Here is a 15,113-nt window from a genome sequence, read left to right as displayed (position 1 = left end):
TAAAAATTGGCCGGGCAGCCGGGCGCGGTGGCTCACGCCTGTAATCCCAGCACTTTGGGAGGCCGAGGCGGGCGGATCACAAGGTCAGGAGATCGAGACCACGGTGAAACCCCGTCTCTACTAAAAATTACAAAAAATTAGCCGGGCGCGGTTGTGGGCGCCTGTAGTCCCAGCTACTCGGGAGGCTGAGGCAGGAGAATGGCGTGAACCCGGGAGGCGGAGCTTGCAGTGAGCCGAGATCGCGCCACTGCACTCCAGCCTGGGCTGGGCGACAGAGCGAGACCCCGTCTCAAAAAAAAAAAAAAAAAAAATTGGCCAGGCATGGTGGCACATGCCTGCAGCCCCACCTACTTGGGAGGCTGAGGTGGGAGGATTGCTTGAGCTCAGGAGTTCGAGGCGCAGTGAGCTATCATCGCACCACTGTACACCAGCCTGGGCAAAAGAGCAAGACTCTGTCAAAAACAAACAAATAAAAAAACAAGAAAGGAAAAAAGAAAACAAAGGAAAATTGAAAGCATCTCCAGCGTATGGAAGGTTTGCTATATCAAGCCTGCATCAAGGGTCTCATGGAGACATAGGCAAGTTACAGGGCCTCTGAGAAACCCAATTCTCCTTCTTGCTTTTTTTTTTTTTTTTGAGACAGTCTCACTCTGTCGCCCAGGCTGGAGTGCAATGGCGCAATCCCGGCTCACTGCAACCTCTGCCTCCCTGGGTCAAGTGATTCTCCTGTCTCAGCCTCCCGAGTAGCTGGGATTACAGCTGCGTGCCACCACGCCTGGCCAGTTCTCCTTCTTTCTAAATCCCCTGCTGGAAGGGTCTAGGAAGCAGATGTGATGGCGCCTCCCTGGCCCGAGCCCCCTCTCCTGCACCCAGTCCCCAAGGCCTCACCATGGTGAAGTAGCCGGCTGCCTGTTCCAGCAACCCCACCAGCCCCAGCTCAGTGAAGTGCTTCCCGGAGCAGAAGCCCTCCTCGTCGGGGGACAGGATGTCGTCAGAGATGGCGGACTCCTCTAGCACGTTGGATGAGATGTTCTGGGGCAGAAGAGATGGCATCAAACCCTCGTCCCCACTGCACAAGTGCTGCCCACCGCCTGCCGCCCCCTGGCCTCTCACCTGGAAGGAAACACAGCCCACGGGCAGGTGGCGGTGGTCCTCAAGCAGGGCGAGGTACTCAGCCACGAGGGCGGCTGCATGCACCATGCACTGGGCGGCCTCGGCATGGTTGCCCAGCTCCGCGTGCTTCCCGGCCATGTTCTGCAGCCAGGTCAGCCGCAGGTCTGGCGAGCCCTGGTAGCCCCGGGCAATTCTGGAGTCCAGGTGAGGGGGGATGTGAGGAGGGGACCCACCTGGTCCTCCCCACCTGCCTCCCACTTGTCCACCCCCTTCACTGGTTACCCCCATATCTGCCCCAAGGACCAGCCAATCTCCTCACCTGTACCCCATCGCCTCACTCATTCCGTCACCTGGCCATCCCTCACCTGTCTTCCCTTTCGTCTGTTTTCTCACCTGCTGGCCAGTCATCTGTCTTCACCTGTCTCCTCCCCTGCCTACCTTACATATTCCTTTAGTCATCTTTCTCCTTACTTGTCCTGCTGTCTCCCACTGACCAGTCAGTCTACTTACCCGTACCCTACTCACCTGTCTATCTCCTCACCTGTCTATCCCCTCACCTGTCCACCCCCTCACCTATCCATCCTCTCACCTGCCCATCCTTCACCTGTCCATCTCTTCAGTTGTCTATCACCTCACCTGTCCACTCCTCACCTGTCCATCCCTTCACTTGTCTCTCCCCTCACCTGTCCACCCGCTCACCTGTCCATCCCTTCACTTGTCTATCGCCTCACATGTCCACCCCTCACCTGTCCATCCTTCACCTGTCCACCCTCTCACCTGTCCACCCCTCACCTGTTCACCCTCTCACCTCTCCATCCCTTCACCTATCGCCTCACCTGTCCATCCCTCACCTGCCCACCCCTCACCTGTCCACCCTCTCGCCTATCCACCTCACCTGTCCACCCTCTCGCCTGTCCACCTCACCTGTCCACCCTCTCACCTGTCCACCCCTCACCTGTCTATCCTACCTGTCTATCTCCTCATTTGCCTATCCCCTCACCTGTCCACCCCCTCACCTGTCTATCCTAGCTGTGTATCCCCTCACATGTCCACCCACTCACCTATCCATCCCCTCACCTGTCCGTCACTTCACCTGCCCATCCCCTTACCTGTCCACCCTATCACCTGTCCACCCTCTCACCTGTTTATCCCCTCACCTGTCTGTCCCTCACCTGTCCACCCTCTCACCTGTCCATCCCTTCACTTGCCTATCCCCCACTTGTCTATCCCCTCACCTATCCCCTCACATGTCCACCCTGTCACCTGTCTATCCCCTCACCTGTCCACCCCTTTACCTGTCAACTCCCTCACCTGTCCATCCCTTCACCTGTCAACTCCCTCACCTGTCCATCCCTTCACCTGTCAACTCCCTCACCTGTCCATCCCTTCACCTGTCTCCTCGCCTGTCCACCTCCTGACTTCTCTACCTCCTGACCTGTCCATCCCCTCACCTGTCTATCCTGTCACCTATGTCTTCACATGTCCATCCCCTCACTTGTGTCCTCACCTGTCCATTTCTTCACCTACTCACCTGCCTGTCCAACCCTTTTCCTGTCTTCCCACTTACCTGTCTCCTCACCCATCCATCCTACTCTCCTTGACTGCTCACCTGTGTGGCATCTCCCCGCTTCCTCTATTCACCTGTCTCTTCGCTTATCTAACCCCTCACCTGTCTGTCCCTTCACCCCCCTGCCCCACCTTTTCATTTCTCACTTGACCCTCAGTTCATGAGTTGACTCTACCCGTGGAAACTTGAGTCACGTGAACTATTTCCCCTTCCTTGTGCACCATCTCACCTGTCTATCCACCTGTCCCTCCCATATGCCCCACCTTCCCCATCTCCATCACCGTCCACCCCTCCTACACTCCTCAACAGGTCTAGTCTCTGGATCTCATTTCCCTTCACCTGTGAGCCCCTCACCTGTCCCCCTCACCTGTCCTGGCTCTCATCTGTCATCCTCATCAATACATTCTTCTGGCATCCTCTTTACCTGTTTGCTCACCTGTTCTCTCCTTACTTGTGCCCTCATTTCTGCTCACCTGTCCCCCTCACTTGTCCCCCTCATCTGCCTCTGTTAGAGACTGTATGCCCTCCTGCTCCCTCCTCACCTCCTCAGACATCTACTCTCATCCCTGTTCTCCCTGCACCTGTTGGGGCGTGGGTGCGGCTGAAGGTGCCAGCTGGCCCGCCTCACCTGTACATGAGGTCGATGAGCATCTCAGGGTCCTCCTGGTGTTCCTTCATCTTCACCGTGTCCGTCAGGATCATGTGCAGGTTGAACATCAGGTCCTGGACCTGGAGCCGGGGAACATCCAGGGGCCAATGAGGGCATTAGGAAGTGAAGGGAGCCAAGGTGGTGGGGTCAGGGATTATATGAAGGGAAGGCGGCGCGGGGACCCAGCAGGTGTCACCTGCTCCGCGAAGGTGCTGTCCCGCAGCCCCACGTCCTCCTCAGCATAGGTGAGGATGGTTTTGAGTGAACGTCGCAGGTACTCTTCACTGAAGTTCTGTGTTGTCCCCACCAGGGACGAGAGAGACATGGTGACCTGCATCTTCACACGGGCAAAGTTCTGCAGGGAAGGGAGGGAAAGTGGAGCCAGGAGTCTCAGACCCGAGACACCACACCAGGGTCTGCTCAACCTGCCGACATGGCCCTTGCAGTCTTTATTTATTTTTTTTATTTTTAATTTTTTTGAGATGGAGTCTCATTCTGTTGTCCAGGCTGGAGTGCAGTGGTGTGATCTCAGGTCACTGCAACCTCCGTCTCCCGAGTTCAGGCGATTCTCCTGCCTCAGCCTCCTGAGTAGCTGGGACTGCAGGCATATGCCACTATGCCCAGCTAATTTTTGTATTTTTGGTAGAGACAGGGTTTTACTATGTTGGCCAGGCTGGTCTCGAACTCCTGACCTCAAGTGATTCACCTGCCTGGGCCTCCCAAAATGCTGGGATTACAGGTGTGAGCCACCATGCCCAGTTGTTTTTTCTTTTTTTCTTTTTTTTTTTTAGACTGAGTGTGTCACTGTATCGTGTAGGCTAGAATGCAGTGGTGCAATCTTGGCTCACTGCTGCAACCTCTGGTTCAAGTGATTCTCATGTCTCAGCCTTCCGAGTAGTTGGGATTACAGGCGTCTGCCACCATGCCCAGCTAATTTTTGTATTTTTAGTAGAGACGGGGTTTCATCATGTTGGCCAGGCTGGTCTCGAACTCCTGACCTCAAATGATCCACCTGCCTCAGCTTCCCAAAGTGTTGGGATTACAGGCATGAGCCACCATGCCTGGCCTCTTTTTTTTTTTTTTGAGACAAGGTCTCACTCTTGCTCAGGCTGGAGTGCGGTGGCACAATCACGGCCCACTGCAGCCTCAAACTCCCGGCCTTCAAGTGATCCTCTCACCTCAGCCTCCGAAAGTGCTGGGATTACAGGAATGAGCCAGGGCATCTGACCCCCAATTGCGTTCTGAGCCCTCCTCCTGCCCATTATGCTCAGTGACTACCTCCCCCCCCCTCACTCCCCGTATGGCACTGAGACCCCGCCGGCCACCCTGACCAGAGCCATGTGTGGACCATGCCTCCTTGCCCCCACTCACGTGGCCGATCTCGAAGTTCTGTCGCATGAGCAGGTACAGCGAGGCGCTGGCGTGCGTGCGGATGGTGCTGATGCGGCTGCCACAGTGTCGTAGGAGCCTCAGGCACAGGTCAGCACACAGCTCCGTGTCCTCCTCAAACAGCAGCTCCGGGAACTGCCCACAAGGACCCAGACAGACACTGTCCAGCCCCTCCCGGTTCTGGCTCAGAAGGGGACTGGCCCAAATGAGGACTGCTTGGGTAGGGGTTTGTGTTTTGTCCTCTTTGGCCAAGTACCACTGGGTTCGGAGTCAGACCTGGGTTTAAGCCCCGTGCTGTGTGACCCTGGGTAAGTGACTTGGCCACTCTGATCCTGCCTTCCTTCCACTGTAAACTGTGGCAAAGCAGTCTGCTCCATGGAGTTGCAGGGCACACGGTAAGTGCTCAATGAATGAGCTACTTTTTTTTGTTTCTTTTTTTTGAGACAGTATTTCACTCTTGTCTCCCAGGCTGGAGTGCAGTGGCGCGATCACAGCTCACAACTCCCAGGCTCAAGCTATCCTCCTACCTCAGCCTCCCCAGTAGCTCCCTAGTAGCTGGGATCTCAGGTGTGTACCACCCTGCCTGGCTAGCATTTTTTTTTTTTTGAGACAGGCTCTCACTGTGTTGCCCAGGCTGGAGTCCAGTGGCACGATCACGGCTCACGTAGCCTTGACCTCCTGGGCTCAAGTGATCCTCAGCTTTCTGAGACGCTAGGACCACAGACACATGCCACCACACTCAATTAATTTTTTTGTAGAAACAGGGTCTCACCATGTTGCCCAGGCTGGTCTCAAACTCCTAGGCTCACATCATCTTCCTGCCTCAGCCTCCCAAAGTGCTGGGATTACAGGTGTTGAGCCACCATGCCTAGTCCTAGCTAATTTAAAAATGTTTTGTAGAGACGGGCCTCTCTATGTTGGCCAGGCTGGTCTCGAACTCCTAGGCTCACATCATCTACCTGCCTCAGCCTCCCAAAGTGCTGGGATTACAGGTGTGAGCCACCATGCCTAGTCCTAGCTAATTTTAAAATGTTTTGTAGAGACGGGCCTCTCTATGTTGGCCAGGCTGGTCTCAAACTCCTGGCCTCAAGTGATCCTCCCACCTCAGCCTCCCAAAGTGCTGGGATTATGGGCATGAGCCACTGTGCCCAGCCTAGAGCTTCTACTGTTTTTCTAAGAATCATGGTTGTTGAGTGGTTCTTACCTTGGACACAAGGGCCCTCTGGGTGGCCAGGCCATGCTGCAAGAAGAGGGCACTCTGGGCACTGCCCAGGCTGTACAGCACAACCTTCAGCACTGCCCCTAAGACGCTCTCCCGGGCTTCTGAAAGCATCACCGTCTGGAGGGGAGGGGGTCAGAAATCCAGGTGTGGTGATAGGGAAAGGGAAGGAGAGAGATTATGGAGCCAGGGATCACAAGGCACTGCAGCTGGGCTCAGAGCGCAAAGCAGATGCTGGATCAAGCCCTACCTGCACGATGATCTCCAGTGTGTCCAGAACTACTAGGCTTGCCTCGGTTGCCAGGTTCCCTTCCACCAAGGCCTCGTGTTCCATTTCATCCTTGGTCCTGGAAGGGGAAGGGAGGTCTTGGGGCCCCACTTAGGGCAAGATCCTACTCCATGGCTGAGCTCCCTCCTCCCCCTGGCAACCCAGGGGGCTCTGGCTCTCTGGAAGCTGTTGTTTTTTGTTGTTGTTTTTGTTTTCTGAGACAGGGTCTTGCTCGGATGCCCAGGCTGGAGTGCAGCGGTGTGATCACAGCTCACTGCAGCCTCAACCTCCCAGGCTCAAGTCATCCTCCCACCTCAGTCTCATGAGTGGCTGGGACCACAGGCACATGCCACCATGCCTGGCTAATTTTTAAATTTTTGGTAGAGACAGGGTCTCACTATGTTGCCCAGGCTGGTCTCGAACTCCTGGACTCAAGCAATCCTCCCGCCTCGGCCTGAACTGTTCTGAACTCAGCAAACTCCCTCCTGCCCACACCTACTTGTCCACGCGGTCTGAGGTTTGCTTCCAGTGTGTGACGCTCTTCCGCCAGCGCACGTTCTCTGGATTCCCAAATGGGCTCCTCTCTGAGACGCATGAGCGCATGATCACAGATGCGTAAAAACACAGGGCACACGTGAACATCAGGAGAAATGCACAGGCATGAAGATATTCAGGTGGGCTGACCCGTGAGGGCACTGGGTGGAGCAGAAGCCTGCCGGGTGGACGCACAGGGGCAGACACGAGTGACAGATGGGGACGCACAGGCGCACGTGTACGGTGATGACGCGTGGACCTCTCTCCAGGAAATGTGAGGCAGAAAGTAAGCTAGGGATGGCCCCCTTCATGGGGTCCCTTGACACAAGGTGGGAGCAGCTGGTGGGATGGGGACATGTGGCTACGTTACCCTCTTACCACGACTTCGCCGAACCATTTCTTGTCGAGCTCCGATGGTGCCCAGAATGGCTTCCTCTAGACGTGCCTTCATATCCAGCGATTTTTTGAATGTAAGGCTGTTGATGCGTTCAAAGGCCTTTTTCCCCTGCAGGGAGACAGAGAACTGGGGTTCAAGGTTGACTCTGCTCTTTTCAGTGGGACCTTGGCTGGCCCCATCCCTTTCTTTGTGCTCTTTCTCACCTCCGGGCCCCTGTGCTTCAAGACAGTTTACCTTTTTCTTCTAAATTCTTAGCACTTACCAAAAAGTGCTCACTGCAACCTCCACCTACTGGGCTCAAGCAATCCACCTCAGCCACCTCTGTAGCTGGGACTACAAGCATGTGCCACCATGCTCAGGTAAGTTTTGTATTTTTTGTAGAGATGGGGTTTCACCATGCTGCCCAGGCTGGTCTCAAACTCGTGGGCTCATGCAGTTTGCCTGCCTTGGCTTCCTCAAGTGCTGGGATTACAGGCGTGAGCCACTGCACCAGGCCTTTTTAAAAAAATTTCTTTCTTTTTTTTTTTCCAGAGATGGAGCCTCACTGTGTTGCCCAGGCTGGTGTGTAGTGGCATGATCTCAGTTTACTGCAACCTCTGCTTCCCAGGTTCAAGCAATTCTCTTGCCTCAGCCTCCCGAGTAGCTGGGACTACAGGCATGTGCCACCACACCCAGGTAATTTTTTGTATTTTTAGAAGAGACAGGGTTTCACCATGTTGCCCAGGCTGGTCTTGAACTCCTGACCTCAGGTGATCCACCTGCCTCAGCCTCCCAAAGTGCAGGGATTACAGGCATGAGCCACTGTGCCTGGCCTCCACCTTCCAAATTCTATTCACAAAGGCATTTCTGACTTTATTCCTTGCCTCGGCACAGAAACAATCCACCCCTTTACTCTCAGTCCCACAGAGTCCTCTGCACAAAGACAGTCCACCCCTTCCCACTCAGCCTGCAGCACCCTGGGTCCCTGGGTACATCTTTAGCCTGCCTCCCCCATTATCTCCTGCCGACACCCTCGAACCTTGTACTCGAAGGCAGCCAGGCAGAGGTACAGCAAGTCCAAGAGACGTCCCAGCTGGGGGAGTGTCAGGTCAGTGGCCCAGCGCTGCAGGAGCGCCGGCTCGGCATTTTTCAGCACCCACAGCACGCACGCCAGCAAGGTCCGGCTTGACTCAGCAGAGAGGGCACAGCCTGCGCGAGAAGCCTGGGGCCAGACAGGAATCAAAGTCAATTTCCATTTTCTCCATGTGAGATGAATCCTGGCCAATCTGTATCTTGATACCTGGCTTCTCCCATTCAAAGGGGATGATGTCTATGGGGACAAGCCTCCCTACTCACCGTTGGCGGCCCCTGGGAGATGCTGGCCCGGGAGCCAGGGGCTAGGGGGCCACCAGCAATGGCCATGGCCACAGAGGGGTTGATGGTACCCGCAATGTCCCCTTCGCCTTCTGTGTCTGAGTCAAGCATTGAGGCCAGTCTTGACCGCTGACCTGGACCCTCTGGCAGGGAAGGACAGAGGGAGAAAAAGATAAAGCCTTGGTAAGTGCTGTCCCTGTCTCAAATTTCAGAAGTCTTCCCTCACGGCCAGGCGCGGTGGCTCACACCTGTAATCCCAGCACTTTGGGAGGCCGAGGGGGGTGGATCTCCTGAGGTCAGGAGTTCGAGACCAGCCTGGCCAACGTGGCAAAATCCCATCTCTACTAAAATTACAAAAAATTAGCTGGGTGTGGTGGCAGACGCCTGTAATCCCAGCTACTTGGGAGGCTGAGGCAGGAGAATGGCGTGAACCCGGGAGGCGGAGCTTGCAGTGAGCTGAGATCGTGCCACTGCACTGCAGCCTGGGCGACAGAGTGAGACTCCGTCTCAAAAAAAGAAAAAAAAGAAAATAATAAATGGTACAATAATATTTCCCGTCTATTGTAGGCTGACAGTATCTCAGTACTACAGCCCCGCACATTTTCACATAACCTTATGAAGTAGTTGGTGTTATTACTGTCCCCATTACAGGGGAGAAACCTGAGGCTCAGAGATGTTATAACTTGACTAGTCTGTCCTAGCACTTTAACCTGCTCTGCTAATCCTAATGCCTATACTCATATCCCTGACTGTGTTCTCCCACCTTTACTATCCTGCGCCTCCTGTGACCAAGTCCCTGGGTCATGTGAGCCCATCTTCCCCTGGCCCACTGACCAGCAAAGTCATGCAGCCGTGGCAAGGTGTCCCGTGCAATCGATAGCAGCGGCAGGTACAGCTCAGCCACACAAGCCTTCACGGTGGCCTCTGCATAGCGGGGATCAGTGTCATGGCCACATAGCAGGCTGTGCACAGCACTGATGGCCTTCTTGTGCAACAGAAATGCCCTGTGGGGTAATGGGGTGCTCAGGACAGGGTGGACATGGCTCCTGAAATGTCCTACCTGCCCTGGGGCTAGACAGGACCTCTGCTCACCCCTCAGCCTCAGGTTCAAGGGCCAGCGCCAGCTCTGTCAGCAGGAGACCAGCTAGGAAGTGCTGCTGCCGGAATGGTCCACTCAGTTCGAACATGCTGGTCACCTTGGGGTCCGGGGCTTGGCTGGAGAAGGTGGAGCTCTGCAGAGTGGGGTAAAAATGGGGGATGCCAGCGGTCAAGGGTCAGAGGTGGGAGGTCACCATTAAAGCCATCTTGGAGGTGACAGAAATCATGGTGCTAATAGCCACAGATGAGAGACTGAGGTTAAGTCATCTGGAGGTGACAGCGGGTATGGGTTTCAAGCCCAGAAATGAGAGGCGGACGTTAACCCATCTGTGATGTAACAGGGCATGGGGTCAAAAGTCAGAGGACTGAGAAATAGCACATGGAACACCGGGCTGGGAGTTAGGATTTTGGGGAGAGAAATCAGAAGTTAGTCCTTCTGGGAAATTGCTGAGAATGAGAGGAGAGGTGAAGGGTCAGAGGTCAAAAGTCAAACATAAGGGATCAGTTCACCTAGGCAGTGGTCCACCGTGAAAGGGACAGAGATGAGGGAACCATAGGAGATGGACTGAAGGTGAGAGGTTGTAGGTCAAAGAGAGGAGGCAGAAGTGAAGCCAGCCCACCTGGGACGTGGTGGAGGACACAGAGGGGGAGGGCGAGGCTGGGGGCGACAGGGGGCAGCAGGGGAGGTTGAGGGTCACGTAGTGCTCGTGGCTGCATAGGATGCGAGTGAATTCCATGCGCAGGGTCAGCAGGGCTGCTGGATTAGGGGACGACTGGAGCCGCGTGGCCACCTGCAGGAGAGGGGTGGCCAGCAGTGATGTCAACATTGCTCCGCCTTCCATCCATGCCATGTCCACCCTGCCCACGCCCACTCCTACCTGCTTGTAGTGGGCCCGGACCAGGCTGAAGACAAAGCCCCGGTCCACCAGGGACAGAAGGTCACTGAGGAAGAAGGCCAGGCTGGCGTTGAGGCGCTCGGCCAGCTCCACATCCTGAGGACACAGGGGCCTGTCAACCCACACAGCCATACCTCCTCCCCAAACCTCAGCCCCCACAGGGGCTTGGGTTTTTTTTTTTTGAGACAGAGTCTTGCTCTCTTGCCCAGGCTAGAGTGCAGTGGCACGATCTCGGCTCACTGCAAGCTCCGCCTCCCAGGTTCACGCCATTCTCCTGCTTCAGCCTCCCGAGTAGCTGGGACTACAGCCGCCTGCCACCACGCCCGGCTAATTTTTTTGTATTTTTTTTTTTTTTTTTTTTTTTTTTGAGACGGAGTCTCGCTCTGTCACCCAGGCTGGAGTGCAGTGGCCAGATCTCAGCTCACTGCAAGCTCCGCCTCCCGGGTTCACGCCATTCTCCTCCCTCAGCCTCCCGAGTAGCTGGGACCACAGGTGCCCACCTCGCCCGGCTAATTTTTTGTGTTTTTAGTAGAGACGGGGTTTCGCCGTGTTAGCCAGGATGGTCTCGATCTCCTGACCTTGTGATCCGCCCGACTCGGCCTCCCAAAGTGCTGGGATTACAGGCTTGAGCCACCACGCCCGGCCTTTTTTTGTATTTTTTAGTAGAGATGGGGTTTCATCAAGTTAGCCAGGATGGTCTCGATCTCCTGACCTCGTGATCTGCCCGTCTCGGCCTCCCAAAGTGCTGGGATTACAGGAGCGAGCCACTGCACCCGGCCAGGGGCTTGACTCTTACCAGAGTCAAGATCATCTGCCACACCTAGGAGCTGCATCACTGCCCCAAAGCCTTTGTCTCTGGGCTGTGGTGACCCTGGGACTTCCTGGTTGCCCTCCTCAGGCTGCCTTCCTCTCCCATGCTCCTTAAGACACCAAGGCAGATATGGGCTGACTCCCCGCAAGATCCTCTCGCCCTCTCTGTCCAGAGTTCAGAGCTGGGGAGAGACCATTTCCCAGCCTCCCGTGCAGTGGAATCACATGACCAATTCTGGCCAATGGAATTTGAGGGGAAAGTGAGGTGGCCACTTACATGGCAGAAGCAGGTGGGTGCTGGGGAACTGCCAGGGCCAGGCCCACACAGTGATGTCTCCATAACCTACTTAATGCTCAGAAATAAGCTTTGGTTATTTAAATCACTTGTGACTGTGTTGAAGCGAGTTAGCCTCTGCCCTAACTGATCAACTCCCAACATCATTTATTTTTATTTTAATTAATTAATTAATTATTTATTTATTTTTGAGACGGAGTCTCACTCTGTTGCCCAGGCTAGAGTGCAGTGGCACGATCTCGGCTCACTGCAACTTCTGCCTCCCAGGTTCAAGCAATTCTGCCTCAGCTTCCCCAGTAGCTTGAATTACAGACACCCACCACCACGGCTGGCTAATTTTTGTATTAGTAAAGACGGGGTTTTGTCATGTTGGTCAGGCTGGTCTTGAACTCCTGACCTCAGGTGATCCACCTGCCTTGGCTTCCCAAAGTGCTGGGATTACAGGCGTGAGATACCACACCCGGCCTCTCAGCACCATTTAATGTGAGCTTTACTGAGCATCTGCTCTGTGCCAAGCCCTGTGAATGAGGCAGATGCCATCCCCACTGCGTGTCCAACTCAGTCCAGTGTGTGTGGGGGGTGGGGGGGCAGGGAGACACAAAATAAACAAGAATTTCAGATAGTCAGATAGTTCTATGTGCTTCAAAGACAATATTAGATTGGTGCAAAAGTAATTGCAGTTTTGCAATTACTTTCAATGGCAAAAACCATAATTATTTTCTTTTTTTTTTTTTTTGAGAGAGTCTTGCTCTGTCGCCCAGGCTGTAGTGCAATGGTGTAATCTTGGCTCACTGCAGCCTCTGCCTCCCGGGTTCAAGCGATTCTCCTGCTTCAGCCTCCTGAGTAGCTGGGATTATAGGCATGCGCCACCACCCCTGGCTAATTTTTGCATTTTTAGTAAAGACAGGGTTTCACCATGTTGGTCAGGCTGGTCTCGAATTCCTGACCTCAGGTGATCTGCCCTCCTCGGCCTCCCAAAGTGCTGGGATTACAGGTGTGAGCCAACATGCCCGGCCTGTAATTACTTGTCACCAACCTTAACAGACTGGGGTGACATTTTCAGAGATACTGAAGGATAACAAAGAGCCATGGGGAGAATGGCATCCTGGGTAAAGGGAACAGTCAGTGCAAAGGCCCTGAGGCAGGATGTGCCTGGCAAGCCTGGGGAACACTGAGGTGGCTGATGTGGGCCCAAGGCTCAGCTGGTACTTGTTCTGCCCTCGTACTCTCTTGAGCCACTCTGAGACCTCACAAGTTAGCCTCAGCGGCCGTCAAATCCCTGCAACCCAGCCAGGCATGGTGGCTTATGCCTGTAATCCTAGCACTTTAGGAGGCCAAGGAGGGCGGATCACAGGGTCAGGAGTTTGAGACCAGCCTGGCCAATATGGTGAAACCCCATCTCTACTAAAAATACAAAAAATTAGCTGGGCATGGTGGCATGCACCTGTAGTCCCAGCTACTTGGGAGGCTGAGCCAGGAGAATCGCTTGAACCCAGGAGGCGGAGGTTGCAATGAGCAGAGATTGTGCCACTGTACTCCAGCCTGGGCAACAAAACAAGACTCTGTCTCAAAAAAAAACAAAAACAAAAAAATTAGCCGGGCATGGTGGCACATCCCTGTAGTCCCAGCTACTCAAGAGGCTGAGGCAGGAGAATTGCTTGAACCCGGGAGGCAGAGGTTGCAGTGAGCCAAGATCATGCCATTGCGCTCCAGCCTGGGGGACAGAGCGAGACTCCATCTCAAAAAAAAAAGTGGATCATCACGGGCATTGTCTTCTCTGGATCTCTTTCTTGGGGTAGTTTCCTCACCATCTGGATCAGCCCCTGGGAATGTCAGTCTTTGGGAAGGCTCCAGTGAGACAAGGCCAGAACCTCTGAGACCAGCTTGGAGGTCATATGCGATTGTGCAAGGGTTGGCCTGGGCCAGAATGCCATTTCAAAAATCTGGAAAGTTCTCATCAAATCCAGAGGTCCCATTTCTCCTTAGAAACCAGGTCATCTCCTGGCATGGGTAACATAGCAAGACCCCATCTCTACAAAAAAAAAAAAAATTAGGTGGTTATGGTAGCATGCACCTGTAGCCTCAGCTACTCTGGAGGCTGAGGTGGGAGGATTGCTTCAGCCCAGGAGTTTGAGGCTGCAGTGAGCCTCATATCATGCCACCACACTCTAGTCTGGACAATAGAGCAAGACTGTGTCTCAAACAAAAACAAATATAAAAACAAAAACAAAACCACACACAAAAAACTCCCAGACAATCTGGCCAGGCATGGAGGCTCATGCTTGTAATTCCGGCACTTTGGGAAGCCAAGGTGGGAGGAGCCCTTGATCTCAGGAGTTGGAGACCAGTCTGGGCAACATAGTGAGACCCTGACTCTACTTAAAAAATAAATAAATAAATAAACAATTATGGTGGCTTGTGCCTCTGGTCACAGCTACTTGGGAGGCTGAGGAGGGAGGATCCCTTGAGCCCAGGAGGTCGAGGCTACAGTGAACTATGATCACACCACTGCACTCCAGCCTGGGCAACAGAGCAAGACCCTATCTCCAAACAAAAACAGCCGGCCGGGCGCGGTGTCTCACGCCTGTAATCCCAGCACTTTGGGAGGCTGAGGCAGGCAGATCACGAGGTCAGGAGATCGAGACCATCCTGGCTAACACGGTAAAACCCCATCTCTACTAAAAATGCAAAAAACTAGCCAGGCGTGGTGGCGGGCGCCTGTAGTCCCAGCTACTTGGGAGGCTGAGGCAGGAGAATGGCATGAACCCAGGAGGCGGCGCTTGCAGTGAGCCGAGATTGTACCACTGCACTCCAGCCTGGGCGACTGAGCAAGACTCCATCTCAAAAAAAAAAAAAAAAAAAAAAAACCACAAACAAACAAAAAAAACAGCCCATCTGGCCATAGCTGAGCCACATTTCTGCAGGGTTTCTGTTGGCTGGATTGAGTGATGGTCACCCCTGTTAGGTGGGACATCTGCCCTCTGCTCTACCATAAGCGCCACTTTCCTAGCTGAAACTGGTATTGACAGTAAGGGGTCAGGAGCTGGTGGCTCAGATTCAAAAACCTCATTCTGCCCCTTCTCAGTCATGTGGTACAAGGTTAAGCTACTCATTCATTTGATGCCTCAGTTTCCCCATCAGTAAAATGGAGATAACAATAATACTAACTTCATGGGTTGTTGTGAAAATTTAATGATACGATCCAAGGCCAGGCGCGGTGGTTCAAGCCTGTAATCCCAGCACTTTGGGAGGCCGAGGCGGGCGGATCACCCAAGGTTAGGAGTTCCAGACCAGTCAGGCCAACATGGAGAAACCCTGTCTCTACTAAAAATACAAAACTAGCCAGGTGTGGTGGCACATGCCTGTAATCCCAGCTACTTGGGAGGCTGAGGCAGGAGAACTGCTTGAACCTGGGAGGCGGAGGTTGCAGTGAGCCAAGATCGCGCCACTGCACTCCAGCCTGGGCAACAAAAGCGAAACTCCGTCTCAAAACAAACAAACAAACAAACAAACAAAAGATATCCA

General features: G+C 54.0%; 1 protein-coding gene across 5 annotated transcripts in view; it reads right to left on the bottom strand.

Moving 5' to 3' along the window:
• The window catches only part of DOCK6 (dedicator of cytokinesis 6), a 62,954-nt gene that overhangs the window by 10,070 nt on the left and 37,771 nt on the right, over nt 1-15,113 (bottom strand). For all 5 annotated transcript variants that reach the window (XM_050769987.1, XM_050769989.1, XM_050769986.1 and 2 more), the window contains 15 exons: nt 10,466-10,579; nt 10,208-10,378; nt 9,582-9,721; nt 9,324-9,493; nt 8,472-8,632; nt 8,155-8,337; nt 7,118-7,244; nt 6,705-6,789; nt 6,188-6,284; nt 5,923-6,057; nt 4,701-4,853; nt 3,526-3,684; nt 3,309-3,409; nt 1,114-1,306; nt 889-1,032 (listed from right to left, as the gene is read on the bottom strand). In XM_050769987.1, the coding sequence (XP_050625944.1) occupies nt 889-1,032; nt 1,114-1,306; nt 3,309-3,409; nt 3,526-3,684; nt 4,701-4,853; nt 5,923-6,057; nt 6,188-6,284; nt 6,705-6,789; nt 7,118-7,244; nt 8,155-8,337; nt 8,472-8,632; nt 9,324-9,493; nt 9,582-9,721; nt 10,208-10,378; nt 10,466-10,579 (2,133 nt within the window). The remainder of the gene's footprint in view (nt 1-888; nt 1,033-1,113; nt 1,307-3,308; nt 3,410-3,525; nt 3,685-4,700; nt 4,854-5,922; nt 6,058-6,187; nt 6,285-6,704; nt 6,790-7,117; nt 7,245-8,154; nt 8,338-8,471; nt 8,633-9,323; nt 9,494-9,581; nt 9,722-10,207; nt 10,379-10,465; nt 10,580-15,113) is intronic.

This window comes from Macaca thibetana, chromosome 19 (assembly GCF_024542745.1).
Source record: "Macaca thibetana thibetana isolate TM-01 chromosome 19, ASM2454274v1, whole genome shotgun sequence".
Lineage (NCBI taxonomy): Eukaryota > Metazoa > Chordata > Mammalia > Primates > Cercopithecidae > Macaca > Macaca thibetana.
The sequence above is the reverse complement of the archived record's forward strand: the minus strand, read 5'-3'. Positions and strand labels throughout refer to the sequence as shown.